At 44.1% G+C, this 19,801-nt stretch overlaps 1 protein-coding gene across 1 annotated transcript in view; it reads right to left on the bottom strand.

Annotated features, from left to right (window-relative positions):
- Positions 1-19,093, bottom strand: part of RNF128 (ring finger protein 128) — a 30,206-nt gene extending 11,113 nt beyond the window's left edge. The window contains exons 1-2 of the mRNA XM_064159557.1: positions 18,584-19,093; positions 5,131-5,378 (exon numbers count right to left, since the gene is read on the bottom strand). Of these exons, the coding sequence (XP_064015627.1) occupies positions 5,131-5,378; positions 18,584-19,025 (690 nt within the window). The 5' untranslated portion in view covers positions 19,026-19,093. The remainder of the gene's footprint in view (positions 1-5,130; positions 5,379-18,583) is intronic.
- Positions 19,094-19,801: the final 708 nt, after the last annotated feature.

Raw genomic sequence — 19,801 nt, 5'->3', positions numbered from 1 at the left:
GCAATGCTGTCTCACCTTGGCACTTATTTTAGGGACAGACTAGGAAGTTTTGCATCCAACCAAAAATCCTCTAGCAGCTGCTTTGTGCAGGAACCACACACTTCCAGCATCACTTCCCCTTATGCATTTTATTTTGGTTACAGGAATCTCTGTGATGAAGGTGCAGAGCTGGTGGCAGAAGTACAGAAGGGGGAAGGACTGCTGACATCTAACTTGGTAAGAGTCGATATTTTAAGTCTACACAAGCTTCCCTGAGCTGAAACAGTTAATGGCAAGCACTAGGACTTTGTCAAATGCTTTTGGTACAAAATGACCTATTTCTGTATCAGCGGTGGTTTAGGATCTCAAGGTACATCACTAATGTGCACACTTAGGAGTTCAACAGTTGATAACTCTTAAAAACTATCAAAGGAGATACATATATAATCAAAAAATGAAGGATGCAAACAAGTTTACAGGTCTTTTTGTTAAGAAAGATAACTAGTCAAATTTGGGTTGAAGCCTGTAAAGTTCTTCTGCTGAAGACATCAATATGTTTCTGTATGTCACTTAAGGTTAATTTTAGAATGATGTTTCCTTTGTTAATGCTTCAGTGAAGCCACAGAGAAGCAGCCACATACTCATCTTAGCAAACACAGAAGCTCCCAAAAGTTTCAGCAGCAAACATGGTTAACATCAACAGAGCAGGAATGCAGCAATATTCATACTTCTCACATGCAGCCAGAACTGTCTGTCACCACTACTTGTTATTAATTGAAAACTAAATTTTCTAGGAATGTACTCCCCCATGTGTTATCTAATTAACACATCAAATGGCAGGCCAAGCATATTAGACAGGACTCAACTGGCTGCATTGTTAATAATTTACTGGAACAATATTATATTAAGGCACAGGTTTAATTGTTCTTCATGAAATGCACCGATGGCAAAGTCACCTTTAACACTGATTTTGGTAAGTACAGCAGAACACTCCTCCAGGGAGACAGAGAGAGGTTACAAGAGGAAACTTTTTATTTAACAGTCTACCAGTAGGTCTAGAATACTGAAACCTGGGATGTCAATGCATTTTATAAAGACAAGGTTTTCAAGCAAACATTAAATGTTGATAGAATTAAAAGCCTAAAAGCCCCAACTCAGCAACTGTAGCAAAAATGGTTTGCTAAGTTGAGGTTGGGAAAAAGAAGTAATCAAGACGTTACAAAACGGGTCAAATCCCAGCTCCATTCTGGTGGTAGAAGTTGAAGTAGAGAGATACTCAACTGATAAAACTAAGTTTACTCTTTAGTCCTCGGTCCTTCCTAGTCAAACACTCATTTTACCTCCAGACCTTTCTGCATACAGATGCCTTCCTGATGTCCTGCAAGCATGGTCACAGCAATGCATGCCAGCAAACTCTAAGAAAGTCAGGAACTCCTGCTTTTGTGCTGTAAGCTAGGGAAGTTCTTCCCCACATGTAGCTACTGACATGAAGAGAATTTGGACTTGTGGGAAATTGAGCAACAACCTCCTCTAAAGCCACTAGTTAGGTAATTTCTCAGATGCAACATCTAATCTTTATGAAATCATGGAAGTGAAGACTTGAGCTTAAACTAGAAACCAAGCCACAGATAACATCTTTGGGCATTTTGCATTATTAAGGAAAGTTAATATGTTGGGGAACTGAATTTACCAGTACTCCATGGATGAAAGGCCACCTAATACATTTGCCTTGTTTTTCTGGCTTTTTGCTAACAGACCTCATGATGTAGCAAGAGATCACAGAGGTGGGGACTTGAATTTCAAGCCCAGAAGAAAATATGCATTCAGATAATAACTAGCAAGTTGTAAACACTTTAGCCAATTCATGACCAAAAAAAGCTATGCTATTTTAACTCACAGTTGGGACAGATGTGCTATTAAGCTTACACTTACTAAGCTAGGTGATCCTGCTCTGGCAGGGGGGGTTGGAATAGCTATCTTCCAAGGTCCCTTCCAACACCTAACATCTGTGAAACAGCCAAGTTTAAGAAGTACTTTGTCTATAAACCAAGAAAGCACCTAAGCCTGGAGATTTTTCTCAGGGCAAAAGAAAAGGAAAAACATACTGCCAAGATGATAATTCTTGGGAGCTGTCTAATTCAAGCAGGGGTCACTACCAGTTCCTTGCATCAATGAAACTATCTAGCCAGGCTCTTGCTCTCGAGAAGCTTTGCAAGAGAGACAAAGCATCTAGCAAATGGTCTTCTCTTTCTGTTCTATCCCATAGTAAGCAAGTAGGATTCAAGCTTTCTCACCCTTTTCAGTCCAGGGCAAGAGCTCTCCTGGGGCTTCAGCCTAGTGCATGAGAACAAGCCTGAATAGAAAAGAGACAAGCTGCAGGGATCATTACCACATATCATGATTAGCTCATCATAGCACTCTGAAGAGCAATTCAAAAGTGTTCATTTTGGTTCAGCTGTTAGACTGACACTTTAAAAGACTCCTCACACAACAACAATAGAATCCCATAGGAAAGGTAAAAAAGGGCAGGTAAAGGGATTCATTCAGAACAGCAGCTCCCTTCTGAAAGAGGAAAAGTTTGTAATAATTAACTGTCAACATCTGAGTGTTTTCTAAAGACACCTCCTGAAAGAATGCATAATCTTTCTGTGTGCAATAAAGGAGATAAAATACACTCCATTAAATCACATTTCTATATTCCACCCAAAGTAAGAGACTGAAGTCCAGGCAATTGGAGTTTCCAGTGGGCTGAACAATGACAGGAAAGTTCCCATGTAGCATGCCAGCTACTAAGTTGTATGACTATTATTCAATACTTTATGGAGCCAAAGCAGTTAAGTCTCAAACTTCTGATATAACTGAAAATCCAGCCAGTGACTAACAGGGAATATTGCAGCATCATCTTGTAGTCATTCACCTTAATTAGCAAGAACTTTGTCATTCTTTGCTTATCTAATCATTGCATGGTCAGCTTTTAGATGTCACGGTATGAAAAAACAGTTGAAAACAATTCTGGATTGTCTTGAGGTTTTTTGTTTTACAAAATAGTACATTTTTACTACCCTACTACAGAGAAACTTTCTTCTATTCTTAAACTTTATAAAGCACTTTTAAAGACTCCTTAAGTTCAGCTGAAATCATGTGGAACTGGCATGTCATTTATCAATGTTATTTCTCAATCTGCAGCAAACATCTTGTGCACACAGAGCCCAAAATAGAAATAATTTGTGAAGGTACTAGCCAAGCAGACTGGATTTTCCCAGTACCACCTACCACTGGAGGCATTAATAACATTTCTAACTTGTTAAAAGCCTGGTAGCTCAGAACAAGCTGGACTTCACACCTGCTTTGTTAAATACCTTCAAAGGAAAATTTCCATGTGGTTGGATAAACCATGTATTTTGCAGACCACCTTTGGGACACTCATTTTTTCCTGCCCATGTTTGTCTACCATTGAACAGAGTCCTCACAGAAGGGTAGATGGTAATGAAAAAGAGAATTCATCAGCCAGAAGCTAGGCACCTCTGTCCAAGTTGCAAGATGATAGATGCAAGACAGTAGCATCAAATTACAGAGCTTCATGCTATCTATCATGACAGGTACTACACAAACATCTCCATGTGACACCCAGGAGCAACCATGATGCATTTCACTGCAGATGACAACTTCTAACACTGCTCTTCCAGCTATCTCTTGAGCCCTTATTGTATCCTCACACCACATGCAAACAGACTAAAACATAGAGGAGGCCTATGGCAGAGGTTGAGGCAGACAGTTTACACAAGGCACAAATACAGTTCAGGTCACTGTTAGATCTCTAGACCTAGTAAGAGTGTAGCCAGTTGACCATCATCCACTAGACTACACTTGGACAACAGGGTTTCAAAACACAAACTTGACTGAGTTAGGTTCTGTGGTTACTAAAGAGAACTCTGCATTCCTCTCTAGGAATACTGCTGTCATTCACCCTAGCTAGTCTTTCAGCCTATCAAGAGCAACACCAGTTCTGCATATTAATATTAAAAAAGAAGCCAGTTTCAAGATGTTACAAAAGCCTGAAATTCAATACTTGGGTCCAGCTTCTAGCTTCATCATCTTACTTCAAGAGGTTCTTGCTCAAAGGATCTGCAATCTCCAGCACAGCAAAGCAGCTTAGTAGGGCTGGTCTTTTGCAATGGCAGAGAAGTCTGTCACTTCTTTAACATTTTAACCACTGGTCCAGAGACAATTCACATGTTCTGAGCCCAGCCAGAGTTAGAACTTTGTGCTACTGCTGTCTGTAGGAAAGGACTTAGTCACAGCTCTGAAAGAAGAGTTCAGGCACCTCCTGCAAAAGGCACTGCAAATATCAAAGGCTCTAAGGGCAAGGCTGAAGAAGTGCTTGCATCTGTGCCACTCAGATTCTGTTCCTGTTGAGCCTTGAGCCCACTACCTTTTACAGATGTCATGCCAAGACTTCAATCTCACTTTAAGGCTCTTGCTTATGCCCCAAAGTAGCAGGCATAAAGCAGACTGAAGACAAAGCTGTAAGCGTTAGTCCTATCAGCTGAACAGATTATTGCACAGAAGTCAGTTACTTTGAAACTTAACTCATTAGCAACTCCCTGCCTGAGGTTTTAAAAGAGCACAATTTAAAGGTGCTTTTCTTTCAACTCCTAATTGAGGCTGTCACTGCAATTCTCAAGAAGCTTTCAGTCACAAAGCAGCTTTCAACAAGCAGAAGCTTCCCAACTTGTGGTCTACAGAAAGTCAGCCAAAGTCATGCACCATTTTGCAGACACATTTGCAGACATGTCTCACATTACAGCTAGCACATAGGAAGTGCTATGTGGGAAGTGTGAGGGTCAGCTAAAAGCAGTTTACCGCTCTCACCACCTCCTATACACCAGCACTGCAGTTCAGAGAGTAAGAATTTGTAGGAGACAAGTTAGCAAGAAGTAGACTGTCTGGAGAAAGCAATTGGCATATTTAGCTATCTCTTTGAAAAGCTTTAAGCAGTTTATATCTCTTAGCATTAAAATCACTCTCTCCTTTCAGTGGAATGCACAAATATAGTGATTTTGGTACTGGGCCAGTATTTTGCCCTCAAGATCCACAGCACAGTGTCTCAGGGGTATAAAAACCCACAAGCAATGGCACACACAAACTCACCTGGTTCTTGGACTGGGCTCTTGCAATCCTGAGTCTCCGAGCAGAATAAAAAATAAAGTAGCCCATGGTTGCTGCTGTGACAATGAAAAATGACACTGAGATGAAGAAGGTGGAATATTGATTCATCCAAGGACCATGCTTTCTCCCCACTTCAATAACCATGGTCACTTTCATGCCACTTTTAATCCGGTGAAAGATCTCCATGCCTTTCAGGTTGCCAATCATAATCGCAACGATGCTTTCAGCACCTGCAAAAGGAGAAGGGAAGTCTATGCTCAGTTCTTTGATATCATACCTTAGTCATTGTTTTGGATGTTCCAGTTCAAGCACTAATTATCAGAGTGGAAAGTTCCTAATTAGCAGTTAAGACTCAGCAAGAGCTGATGGAATAAGTGCCATCTCCATGTGCTTCTTCAGAGGAAACAATGTCAGATTACCTATGAGCTGCATAAGTGAAGCATATTTAGAATTCATTCCCCTTCACCACACCCCTCACTCCCATTTATGGCATACATTGTCATTATTTTAGACTCACCACTTTGGTAACTTACAATTTAATGTGCCTTTGAAGTACATTAAGTGAAAAATGGATCCTATACTGAGAAAGGTCACTGGGGATTGTTCAGGGAAGCCAGGCGTGCAGCTGGTGGCTTAGAGACTCTTCCTGTTCCACTGCTACTTCTTAATATTGCTCTTCTGAAGTAGACAGTTTTGCTGACTACCTCTCCACATAGTCTCAACACAACAGAAGCTCTTAAGAGAATTAAAAAAGGGGCCAGAGAGACAAGCTGTGTTCTCAGTGGCCTCTCTAAGCTAAATATGAAAGAAGTGGATTTGAAGACTAGCCAGTGAGGAGTCTCACTGCATTAAACTCATAACAGATATTGCATGATGAAGGAATAGAAACTGTCATAGGCGTGACCTCCCAGCCAAACACTTTTTAATGAAGGGACCAATTAACACCACCACCAACTGGTGTTAAACCACAAAGGCTTTAATTTGAGCAAGCACTTTCCAGTTTTCCAGCTTGTTCACATAATGCCTTTTATCCAACATGGATAATCATGATGTCTAGCAACTTTCCCCAGTGTGACTAAACTCATCTTTTATTCAGAAAGTTCCTTGTAATAAGTAGTATTAACACAAAGGAAAAATTAAAAATAATAATCACAAAAATATTAAAAATCAGCCAGACCTCAACTGCTGTCCTTTATGAATAACTAGGGCTCATGGCACAGTTATAAAATGAGCTGGAGTCAGGTGTTAGGAACAACTAAAGAATTAAGCATAGGTCAAGTCAGAATCTGAGAGTTACGTCCATGAGAATAGGAGAAAGTGTGAAAGAACAGGCTGTGACAACAAGAAGTGTGTCAAAAAAAGCATAAAAGCTTGGACTGCCTCATTCCCCTTCACTCCTGCGTGTCTCACTATTTAAATATAGCTTGTGGCTCTGCTCAATACAAGATGTAGTGTAAGGGTTCCTGTTAGTGAAATGTCACCACCAGCCTGGAAAAACACTTCAGCTATGAAAGCATCAGTTGTGAGCAAGTTTTACCCTTAAAACAAAAAATCTTCCATTCAAGTTTTAGGCTAATTAGTTCACTGTGATGTCACTAGATGATAGATTTAAATCTTTTTGACATTTCTCCCCCCAGAGCTTTTTCTTGCAATTTTAGTTCTAAGCACACACGTGGCCAGCTGGTAGCTCTGACACTGGAGCAGCAAAAGCAGAAGTGAGAGAGTGGTCATTTCCATCAGCACCTGCACTGTTTCCCCCGCCTTGGAGTGAACCCCTCACTGCCTGACATAAGCACCTGTCTTCAATATTTTGTAATGCAGACTCGTGGGGAGAAACAGTTAATTTCTGAAGGCAATTACAGGCGAGCTAACCTAGTATCATGTGAAGTTAATCAAATGCCTTGTGAAAACAGCAGGGCTAAGGAATCCAGAAACTGCACCTGACTTCTGGCCATCAGTAGCACACAAGTTTAGTCAGTTCAGAAGCTCTTTTTGGGCAAGGACTAAACAATGCCCTGATACTATCACAGAGCCTGCTATGAGGGCATCACCCTTACCTGGCAGGAAACAAGGCCTCCTTTGCCTGCCAAGAGAAGATTCAATGATATGCTATTAGCCTCAAGCTAAGATAGAAGCACAAAATCCATGTTTTGGACTACTGCTGTGCTTCTAGAATGAAATCAAAGATCATCCTTACCCAGTGCTTCCTGAGCTGCTAAAAAGAGTCCCATCATGACAGGTACTGAAACATGCTACTGTGGCCTGGAAACCACCAACTCAGGACAAGGCTTCTGACGATGCTTGGGCAGCTTAACGGAAACAAGTTATTTGAGGGAGCATCTGCAGAGGTGATTCAAGTGTAGCAACTGCCCTGAACTGTCAGCTTGATTTCCTCCCAGACTCCAGCAAAAGCAAGAGAAAAGTCTATTAGTTGTGCATGGCAAAAAAACTCACAGAAGCCCAAGTCCCTCACTTAGATGCCACCTTTTGCCATTCAGATAAAGCTTTCAGTAACACTTCTTGACAGACGTTGGAACGCGAGATTAAGCTGCTGCCTGCTCAGCTAATAATGGTCACATTGCTAAACAGAAGCAAGACTTGTTTAGTTAAACATTTCCCAGCCTCTCTCCTTTCCAATTTCATAGGAAATGGAAAAGTTATTCTTTAGACAGATCTGCCTCTGTACATGTGGAGTTTTTCAGAAGGTACTTCCAAAATCCCAACACAACATGCTGGTCAAAATCTGAAGGATGCTGTTTTGCCAATACAGATGGCAGACATGAAGCACAAGAACTTAAATGGCTTGCTAGGACACAGGCACATTTGGCACACAAGGAAGTATAACTGGGACCCAAGTTTTTACCTTCCTGTTATCGATTTACTTAGATGTGGAGTGAATTTGCATTTATTTATACCAATACAAATACTTCTATTAACCTCTGCTCTGCAGAGATTTCACTTGTTCTGCCATTACACTTCTGATCCCTGTAAATATGAAGCACAGATTTGACAATTCAGCAGAGAAATGCAATGTGCAAGAGGTGCACAGAACTGGGAGCATTAACTTGGGCACAGTAAGCATCTGCTTGGGACCTGTTGAAGATGTCTACCCTTTCACATAGTTATATTAAAATGTCAGGTGGCCTGCAGTTCAAAGTGTCAAGAAGATTCAGAGATTAAGGAACACACCAAGTTTTGCAGTAATTAGAGCCTACATGACTGAAGACTTTCTGCTCAGAACCCCCAAAACTCACTTTTATCAGAGCTTTTCCAACATAACTTGAGGAGGGAGTTACACCAGCACTGCAGGTGGAAGTGCAATACTTAAAAGCCCAGACACCAGAGCCACAGCATGCAGACTTACAGGAAAGTTCTGCCCACAAGAGACTCCACAATGGTGACTTTGAGCTTGCTCATATTTTTGACTTGAGGTCTGCTGTGCTGCTAGGGCAGCGTGAGAAGGTCCCATCAGCCCTACAAAAGCACAGCTGCTAGCTATGTGTGTAAACGTAACAGATTTCCTCACCTAGAATGAAGGTTGAATGCTTCTTTAACCATAATTAAAGTTTATCCCTAGTGTCCTGCATCTCCAGCCTTGCAGTTGAGCCACTGACTGCATGAAAACATCTGAACAAGTACAGGGCAGTACCTACGTTTTACCCATTGCTGCTTTCACAGCAGCCATCCCTTCCCAGACATCTTTGGTAAGCAAACCGCCCCCAGGGGAGCAGAATGTTGCTGTAACAGTGTGTTTGCCAGGGTAAAATCTTACCTCCTGAATCCTCCCATGCGGGCTCCTACAAGTTGAAACCACTTGCAGCAGACAGCTCAAGAGGAAAAAGCAGGGCACTGTGTATGCTACTCCTCCAACCAGTTTCAAGCCAAACTTTGCTCATGCACTTTCACATCTTTGCCTTTTCTCCCAGATATTAGAGGAAAAAACACCCAACTTTGTCCTTATGTTAACCTTAATGTAATTCTGCATTGTGCATTTAATAAAACTGAAGCACAACCTGGAAAGGGGAGTAAAGAGAGCACCTCCAGCAATTTAAATCTCTGCTACGTGGAAATAGCCCCCTCAAGTTATGAAGGCCACATTTAAGCTTCCCAGCTAATGAATTGCCAAAACCCAAGTTTTCCTTCAAGGAAACATTTTTTTAGCATTTTAATTTATTGACTCTTTCTTGTAATACCACATTTCTTACTCACCACTTGAGTTTCATAACCAAGAACACTGAACTGGCTGACTGATAACCGTAGCAGCAGCTGTACAACTGCACTACTTTCTAGTGCAGCCCATTTTAGGGTCTAACATATTAATAACTAACAGAAAACATCACATGCCTTCAAAACTTAAACAAAAAAACCCACAGTTATGAATCATGCCATCTCTGCACAGCTTCCCCTCCTCTGCTTCAATACCCCACCTAACACCACAGAGAACATTAATCCAATCCAAGAGAAATATTTGACATTTTCTCTGTGCAATACTCTGAGGTGACATTGACAAATGCCACGTATGTGTTTCCTACTTTTGTGAAGCCCTGGCAAAGCTTTTTGCAGTGAATAATTAACTTCCAGCTGTTTGACAGCTTTGCATGCCATGGGAGCCAACTCAAAAGTTCCAGCTCCAAGTCAGCTTCTCTAGCCTCACTTAAAATTGGTTTCTCAATTTGTTCAGGCATTGGAACCATTTTTGCATTGTTTAAGCTTGCTTTAAACCAAATAATTTGGCTTCGGCTGAGTCACAAAAGAGCCTTTAATTTCAGTTTAAGGGTTTCAGTGTAACTTGGGGGAAATGCCTAGGATCTTTGCCTCAGCAAAAGCCAAAGCCCTCTATCAGCATTTATCAAGAACAGGCTGTAAAAGACTGTGATGGGACCCTTTCCTAGTTGGAAGCAGACATAGCTACAATGGTTTTGTGAAAACAATTGAGAACAGCAATAGATTTAAGGAAGACGGTATATCATGTAAGTAGTGAAGTAGGTGGTGAAACACTGGCACCAGTTGCCCAGAGAGGTGGTATAAGTCTCCTGGAAACATTCAAGGTCAGGTTGGACCAAGCTCTGAGCAATCTGATCTAGTTCTAGGTGATTTTGCTCACTGCAAGAGCATTAGACTAGATGACCTTTAAAAAGTCTCCTCCAAGCCAAATCATTCTACAATGAAGTTATGTCAGAACAAGGAAAAAGCTAGCACACCACACACATGCTCTAACATTCTAGCTTCAGTAATTCCTCCCACTTTCTGAGAGTCCAAAGTTTTGCATCATCTCTAAGCAGGGTGAAATTAAGTGCCCAGACTCTTGCCAGTATTATTTCACATTGTCAAAGAGCATCTTGTGCAACCAAACAACACATCTGCTGTGGCACAGCCACAGCTTCCTCTTCCCAGGAACCAGCATGGCTCACTCTGCAACTTGCCTAACACCTCACTTGGGTATACCCACAGAAGTCCTTGGTGGCATCAGCAAGCCATTTCAACAATATTTTCCCCTAATATCTAGCCCACACTTAATTTCCCTTAAGACTCAGATAGGGCTTCAATATTGCAGAGAAACAGTTTCACAGAAGTCACTGGAAGGGGAAGGAAAGGAAACAGTACAGTAACTGAAAGTTAAACATTATCTTTCCCTCTGTAGAAGCAGGTTTCTGACAGGATAGCTATGGCAAGCTGATTGGAAGTTGCTTAGTATCACACAGTGGCAGATCAAGTCCAGATAAATTAAGAATACATACGTATGTATGGGTTGGTTTTACAAAGGATTTGAATAGAAATCCATCAGACTGTTATCTCTGAATGTTCTAAGAGACTGAGAAACAAGGGATGAAACTATTAACAGATTAAAGGCTGCAGGCATGCTGCTACAGCTGAATAAATTCTGCCAGAGAACTACTACAGGATGAAGGATTTTAAAGAACTTGCATGGTCTTGCAAAGGAGGCTTCAGAAAAAAAGTCACACACAAACTGTTCTGTGTACGACAGCAATAACCAATCACACCCCCTCCCCACAGCTATAGAATGCCCCAGCTGACGACTACATAAGCCACATGCTCAGAAAGAGCAGAATGGAAGAAAACTGTTTTGGTTTTGATTGCTTCACATACAAAAAGAGGGGAAAAAACCAACCAAACAAACAAATCAGACTTCAGAGTTACAATATCACAGTATCATCAGGGTTGGAAGAGACCTCACAGATCATCAAGTCCAACCCTTTACCACAGAGCTCAAGGCTAGACCATGGCACCAAGTGCCACGTCCAATCCTGCCTTGAACAGCCCCAGGGATGGCGACTCCACCACCTCCCCGGGCAGCCCATTCCAGTGTCCAATGACTCTCTCAGTGAAGAACTTTCTCCTCACCTCCAGCCTAAATCTCCCCTGGCGCAGCCTGAGGCTGTGTCCTCTCGGTCTGGTGCTGGCCACCTGAGAGAAGAGAGCAACCTCCTCCTGGCCACAACCACCCCTCAGGTAGTTGTAGACAGCAATAAGGTCACCCCTGAGCCTCCTCTTCTCCAGGCTAACCAATCCCAGCTCCCTCAGCCTCTCCTCGTAGGGCTTCTGCTCGAGGTTGGAATTCCCAAGGAAAGGCTAGGCTTTCCTTAATGACAGCAAGCTCACTATCTGAAGACTGTTTAGAGAAATGAGATGCAAACCCTGGCTTTGGTCAAATGGTGGTGGGCTCTTTGCTTTTATCCCTGCAACATGGTGCCTGCAGGACAGAAATTCAGCAAGGGATGTTCTGTCAGCCTCAAAGCAGTGAGTAGCGTTCCGCCAGCATCCCTCCTACATCAGCAAAAAGGCAGTAGGGAATCAAGACATCTCCTGCACTTTAACATGACAGATACTGTCAAATGACTCTCCAACCATTTCCTACCAGGTTAGCATGCCTGACTCCTCAGTAGGCATGCAAGGACATCATTTGAAATACTGTCTCTCTTTTGAATGCTGGTTATCTCACTGGATTGAGATAGCAAGAAACAGGGGATTTCTGGTGGTTATTGAACAGGCCAGTACAAGTCTGCTGTTATCTGTTACAGTAGAAAGGAAAATAAACCAAGAGCACAGTGACTGAGCCCACATCACAGACATGATGCAATTCAGCTGAGATGAAAGGCCAGCGCTGCACACAGAACCAGTTGTGTCTTGGCACTGTACCATGCTCTGGAGGCAAGGGCTATAGTCAGCCTCAGAGAAGTGCTATGAAGCCAGATGCCTGCACCTTGGCTCTGCTCTCATCCATGGCACGGTGTTGACAAAACATGCACAAAGCCAAGTCTAATGAGGAATGCAGATCTGACTGAGCAGCACCTCTGCCAGCATTCATCCTCCATTGCATACATCAGAGGAAACATCATTCTCATGCCTTCACTAAGCTCTCTCCTTTGCAAGAGGAGAGGGTGACTGAAGTCACAGTTTCAGGAGCAATTTAAGCCTGGATAAGCTGACATGTAGGTAGGCTTGTGCCTCCCTCTTCTCCTGGTCTGCATGCTTTCCACCCCAAATACTACCTGGCACCAAGATAAAAGAATGGCTCACTTCCAGGCTACTCCGCAGTTATTTAAAGCAACAGCCCCTTATGATCCCAGCTTTTTGACTGAACTGCCTTCTTGCTCACAGTAGCACCTAAGCTTAATGAAATCTACTTTCAGCTTGCTTTACTTGGCAGCTGGCACTGTGCCTGATCTCTTCCTCCTCAACACACAAATCTTAGGAAGTGCAAAGGTAAACATTCAACAGCAAGACACTTGGAAAAGTTACCAAAATGTGCAGTAGGAGGAAGCAATAGCCAGAGCTTTAAAAAGAAAATAATTCTTAAAAAGAGGAGGGTGAGAAGCATTACAGTGAAACTTAAAGATGAGAGAGCGCCTTCAAAAAGGCATGGTGACAACAGCAGAGGGAAGAAGAGCCATTCCCTCCTCAGTGGTGGATTTGCTGCCCAAAATGAAGCATGTATTTTGGAAAATTCATGCCCACAGCAGCCTCTGCCTGGAAACATATACTGGCATGTGCTCCTCGTTTATCAAAGGGACTGCACTGCTCAGGAACTACCACCCATGCCTGCTTAGGGAGACTCTTCAGTGAGGTTGGCCTTCGTGTTGGTCACCCAACAGTTACTGTGGATAAAGACAATTTCCACATTAGAAAGCATGGGGAAGCTTTAACCAAACAGGCTGTGTGTCTACAGAAGCACATCAGACCAAAAGCATTTTTACATATCATGAATTTCCATGGGTCCCCAGGGGATAATGGAGGTCAAACATTTAATTTAAATAATGTTAGAAGTTGATGTTTGCCAAGTGAATCCAACAATTACCATCCTTTCTACTTCCCCTTCCCTTCTGAGCCATTAAGACTTATGTAAATCCTGCCAAGTCCTAAATCTTTGAACATTCAGAATATGAAATCATGCTTTAAAACAGCAGCCAAGACTTAGTAAGGGCACTGAGATGAATGAGATCTGTAGTACGGCTCTCTTCACATGCTGTTTGGTCAGTTGCACTTGGAAGAGTAAAGTTTCATCTTTCAATCTAGCAAACAGCATCTAAAACCCTCTAGAGAAAGTGATTAATGTTCCCTAAAATTTTTCAGTAAAGTTACTTAGCAGCTTTCAGCAGTTTCAATTTAGCAAATGCAATGCTCACATTTTTCAAAGGAGACTGAGCTTGCAGCTAATACCTCTTGCTTTCAACATACTGGTAGCAGCTATGTGCTCACTGGAAGCAAGTAAGTTTGAGAAAGCTAATGATAAAATAATGTAAGTCAGCACAGTGTGAGCCAGAAGGCATCTCTCTGCAGAAAGACAACAGGTCACATTCAATACAACAGGAAGAGTACTGAGCCCGGCTACTGTTTGCTCACTGGCACATCCAAGACTGGAGGCAAACAAGCACCGACATTGTTTTAGGGCCATATGTCCCACACAATGAAACCTCTGCTACCACAGCTGTCACTTAGGATTTTAATTCATCCTTTCACATTTCAGCAGACCAGTAAACCCAAAGAGCAAGGGCAGGGATCAGAAGCTGTCAGCAGCATTAAGAACCCTGCCTACCAGTGCCTCTGTGCTGTGGGCAACCCCAGCTCACTGTTGCATCCCCACCATACCTTGCAGGTGGAAAATCAACGATCAGCAGCCAGACTCTGCACTACACTTATCAAAATCCCACTTATAGCTGTGACTAGTTCTTCTGGCTGCTTGATTTAGAGTGAACTATAACTGAGCACAACAACAAAACTTCAGCATATAGACAGCTCTTCTCAGATTCAAAGAGCTACAAATGCCAGGCATTACAGACTGCAGATATAATCCAGGCACCATGGATCCATTCAAGTTCCCTCTCAATACTCAACCACTGGTAGGAAGCGTTAAATCATCTACAGAGGCTCACCCAGCCATGACCAGGGAAAATGGATATGGAAGTATCGATTAGACCATGCATCCTCATTCCTCACCTCAGCTGTGAGCACATCTCCACTCACTGCATGGGAGAGGTGCACTGTGTTCACACAACATCTACAAAGCATCAGTACAGTCTGCCTTGAGATCACTATTCTGTCTCTATTTTTGACAGGAACAGTTTTGCAGGTCACATCAGCCTTTTAATGTCGTGGCAAAGTTTCAGCTTGTTTCTAAAGATCATGCCTCACACAGAGCTGCAGCAGAGCACAATTACATGCTTTTGCCATGCACTGTTTCCTCCGAGCATATGGAGATTAGCCTCCATTGCAGTGAAATTCCTGCAGAACAAGCTAACTTTTCCTTTCCCCCACTGATGCAAGTTTACATCTGAACCCAAGTTTGTTAGCCTGAGACACCCTGGTATTGTTTTAGCCAGAATTTTTAGCTATACTCCTCCAGAATAAACCCTCACATGATTTGCTTCTCAGAGCTAGATTACATGACAGAAGAAACAGCAAAACCAAACAATTATCACTATAGAATTCTGCAAAGAATCCTTCTTTACCAGCTGTAGGAAAATACTTAACAGCAAAGAACACTTTTTATAGTTACTACCATACTCAGACACCAAAGCCACTTAAATGCCTGGTTCTATCTTAAATCAAGGTCCACCTTTAAAGCAAATCAACTCGCCATGCACTTTTCCTCCATGTGCAGCTGTTTTTCTCCAATCAAACATCTTTCAGAAGGTCAATACAGATTAGAGACATACAATAAGCACACAGAACTGTACTTTGAAACCCTGCTCAGCCTGCCACAGAATGGTACCATCTTCTCAATAGGAACGTGATTAAAACTCTAGTTTGCCAATTGATAGAGTTTTGTGCTTATAAAACTACAAAGTAAATATTACCTTGGACTCCATTAAATCCTTGGTGTTCTATGTGCTAGATATGATTAGACAGGAATCGATCACATCTGATTTGGCTATTTATTGCATTCTGTTATTTTTATTGTCAGAGTGCTGTGGGCGTTTTTATTGGGTTTGGTTGCTTTGAGTTAGGCTTTTTTGTTTGGTTTTGGTTTGTAGTTTGGTTTTTGAGGGTTTTTTCTTCTTGAGTTTTGTTTATCAAGTTGACACACTGAAAGATTTCCACACAAAACACTAATATAAGCAGTAAATACTTCATCAGACTAACCATGATAAGAGAAAAAGTCTCTGAAAGCAAGATGACCAGAACAAGCACTGTTGAAAAGTTTAGCCATACTTGTCTCCAAACAAAAAAGTTGCTTTAAGATCCAAGTTTGACAGCCCCAGAAAAAGACACACTGTACTTCTAGAAAGCTTCTGCTAATATTTCTGTCTTCTGTTGCTATCAAAGTCCTGCAAAGAACAGCATGTTGTGCCATACTTTTCATCACAGCCCAGCCACCAGAACCTTCTTTCTCTGCCATGCTGATGATAGCTCCCAAGCCCTGAGAAGAGGGAGAAGATGCTATCCCAGCCATGTCAGATGGGAAAGCCCTGAAGTTTAGCTCCTCCTCAGCCCTTCCTGCTACTTTGACTGCCTCATCTTGGAGGAAATGCTCAGCATTGTTTGGTTTCAGTTGGTAGCATATGATGGCTCAGTTAAAGCAGAAATGAAGCCAGTTAGATTGTGAAGTCACTCTTAACACAGCTGCAGCTGTTACAAGAACAGCAGGAGTTGCAGTTGCACAAAAATTGTCCTTAATGAGTACATTTACCTTCACCACTGCCTCCAGAAGAGTTCGAGCATCCAGTGCCACCAACGGAGACCAGAAGAGATCAGTCCCAAAACACATTTCACAAAGAAACACTTAAGTTTGAGCTTAGTCTACAACACTGCATGGCATTATACAAGGAGTATCCTGCACTTGGCAAAACAAATGGATCTGGTTATTTGTAGCTTGCTTCCTCTCAGCCATGCTGTGTTGAAAGCCTCCAACATTTGTCAAGTTTGACTGGAAAGCATTGGCTTCCAGCAGGGGCACGGGGCAGGGGCAGCCCAAGCATAGCGTGCCACCAAAGCCTGTGGACAGAATGAAGAAAATCACTGTGGGAAGAGGTGAGAAAAGTCACTCAGATAACCACGATAATACAAAAAGATAACTCAAGTCCAGAGAGGAAGTAAAGGGAGAGTGGAACAGCAGTGAAAGCAAAGGACTAAAACAAGGACAAAGAACAAAAGCAACAGCAGCAACAAGCCCAGTAATTGTGCTACAACATGGCAAGGAGGAGTCATGCAGATGAAATAAGTGGTTTGACAGAAGCTGTCTTTCCAAGTAGTCCCTGTCCTGTTTGTCTGTAGTTCAGCTGGGAAGTTTCAACATGCCCTCAAGCCTGTAACTCATCATGCAGGATAATCAAGACAGCTAGAGCCACTCTTGACATAAATCCCTCAGAAGAAAGCTTAAAGACAGCATGGGAAAGGAGGGAACTCCTCATCAAGCAGGCCTGCAGAGAGCAGATGGTTTATTTCAAGAGGCAGCTTCCAGCAAGATTAAGATGCCATAGGTCTCCTGGTGGCCAGGATGGAGGAGGAGACAGGAGGACATATACCATCCCCTTATTCATAAGTTCAGCAGCAACTACCCAGGTCAGCAGTGCCAAAGGAGCTCCTTTGAGAGCTGCAAGGTTAGGCAGGCACATGACAAACAGGGCTTGGGGCAGAGATGCTACTGTCAGCAGCAGGAACTCACCACGCAATACCCATATCCCAATAACATTTGTCAGCAAATTATTTGATTACATAAGAAAGCTCTACCTCAGAAAGGCCAGAGCCCACCCAGACTGTATGTTTTAAATTCTTAAAGCTCAGTACAGATGGTCATACTGCTCATTAAGATTGCACACAATGAACCTCCAGAGGCAGCTACTGCTTCCTTGTCTTCCCAGAACACTTAAACTGCCATGGCTAAGACAGGAATCCTTTCTACCCCTTCTAAGAGAGGTGTTGCAAGGATATAGTTATTTTTCAAACCAGCCAATGCTTTAATACTCACTATTCATTCTCACTGCTTTGTCACTATCCAAAAGATGCGGTTTCCCAGAAAAGTGCCGACCCAAAGACTTCCTCGAGGTGCATGAGCATCAATCTAATAGCCGAGGGCTGGACAGAGACACCACTGCCAGCTTCCCTGCCCCCCTCCAGACACCTGCTCCTGCTGTTATCAGGAGGCTCTCAGCCCGGGGCTGATTGTCAGTAAGCACTAGCCTGAAACAGCCATTACCTTGTTTGTCATTTAAAAGATGGGCAGTTCAGAAAACAAAACAAAACAAAACAAAAGCACAAACACAAAGCTAAACAAAACATTGCTGGGAAGCAGAAAACTTTATGTAGTGAAAGAAGAGAAGCTGTCATGAGCCTGCGCAAAACAACCTTTTAAAGAGCATGAGCCACTTGCATTGGAAGTGGCATTTTGCTGGTGAAACTACCCACTACGAGTCTCTATTTTTGAGTTGGTTAGCACGGGACAAGGGGACAAAGTGTGTGTGGAAAGCCAGCCTATTTGAGTGACCCAAATCTACTTCAACACATTACAGGCTTTAGCAACCCTAGTATCCATCAGCTCTGGGCAACTACCTCGTCATGCTAAAAAGCCAAACAAGCCGGAGACACGATTCCCACTTTCACCTCACACACAGAGGCACATGCCCATGCCCAGCCCACCCAGGCCAGCAAGCTCAGGCAGCCGTCGGCTCGTCCCCAGCCCACGGCAGCAACCTCAGCCGTTACTCATTAATGAAAGGGAACCCAACAACAGCGGCGCCGCGCACACAGCGGGCTAGTCCAGGCAGAACCTCTTCTTGTGCTGGAAGTCTGAAAAATACCAGCCTCTTACTGAACCCCAAAGCTGGGTTTATGCATCGAAAGCTGAATAACCTGCAGGTTAACCCAAGACGTGTTCTGTTCTCGCACCCTGCGCGGGAGGGCACGGACAGTTCCCAGCACAAGGAACATTCTCTGGCTAAGGTGTTCCCTCCCACCCCCCCTTCCAGCGGCCGCTCACCGTGGTGGGACATGGGCAGCACCTCGTTGCCAGTGCCGCGGTAGTTGTAGATGACAGCGGCGGCGGCGCCGCGCTCCGCGGCCAGACGGATCTTGTCGGCAAAGGAGCAGCCGCCGCCGCGCTGGATGAGGGCAAGCCAGCCTGCGGAGCTGCCGCTGCCGGGCGCCGGGGCCCCGCTGAAGTTGGTGCCGGCGCTGCAGGCATTGAAGGAGTCGCGGCCGTCGGGCAGCACCAGCACTCCGGCGGCCCCCTGTAGCGGCGAGTCCTGCCCGTACAGGCCGCTCTCGCTCGCCTCCCAGCCGCTCCGGTTCTGGTCCGCCGTGTCCTCCCACGACACGTTTAGCCAGGCGGGCCACACCGCCGCTGCCGCCCCGCCGGGACCCAGTAGTGAGTGGGCCCAGAGCAGCGCAGCCAGCGCAAACAACGCAGTCCCCGACGACATCACGGCACAGCGCAACCCCGCCGATACCACCTAAAATCGCCGCGGCCCCGCCACCGCCCACGGGGGAGGAGCGGAGCCGCCTCCGCCGCGACACGCCTCCCCCGCCCCGCCTGCCGCGGGAGCACCACCGGGCGGCCCCTGCTCCGCTTCGGCCGATGCCGGAGCGGGGAGTCGGCCAGGCAATGTCGAGCGCTGCAGCTGCGGGCGTCCCGAGAGCGGACACCCCTCTATAGATCACCTCCTAGGGCAAGAAAGCAAGCACGCGGAGTGGCTTCCTAGGAGGGATGCAGAGGGTCACCCACCCAGGTCTCATAGAATCATTAGGGTTGGAAATGACCTTAGAAATAAGATCAAGTTCAGCCATCAGCCCAGCATCACCATGCCCGCTCAGCCACGTCCTGAAGTGCCACGTTTACAGATCTTCTGAACGACTCCAGGCAGGGTGACTCTACCACCTCCCTGGGCAGCTTGTTCCCTTACTTGACCACTCTTTGGGTAAAAGCATTTTTCCCAATATCCAATTTAAACCCCTCCTGGCGCAGTTTGAGGCAATTTCCTCTCATGCTATTTCTAGTTACATGAGAGAAGAGACCAGTACCCACCTGGCTCCAAACTCCTTTCAGGTAGTTGTAGAGAGCAATAGGGTTGGCCTTACTTAGTCTTCTCTCCAGGTTAAACAATCCCATCTCTCTCAGCTGCTCCTCGTAAGACCTATTCTCCCGACCCCTCACCAGCCTCATTGCCTGTCCACTCAGAAGTGGTGGTTTGTCCTGACA

This window comes from Pogoniulus pusillus, chromosome 19 (genome assembly GCF_015220805.1).
Source record: "Pogoniulus pusillus isolate bPogPus1 chromosome 19, bPogPus1.pri, whole genome shotgun sequence".
Lineage (NCBI taxonomy): Eukaryota > Metazoa > Chordata > Aves > Piciformes > Lybiidae > Pogoniulus > Pogoniulus pusillus.
This window is presented reverse-complemented; position numbering and strand designations above follow the sequence as displayed.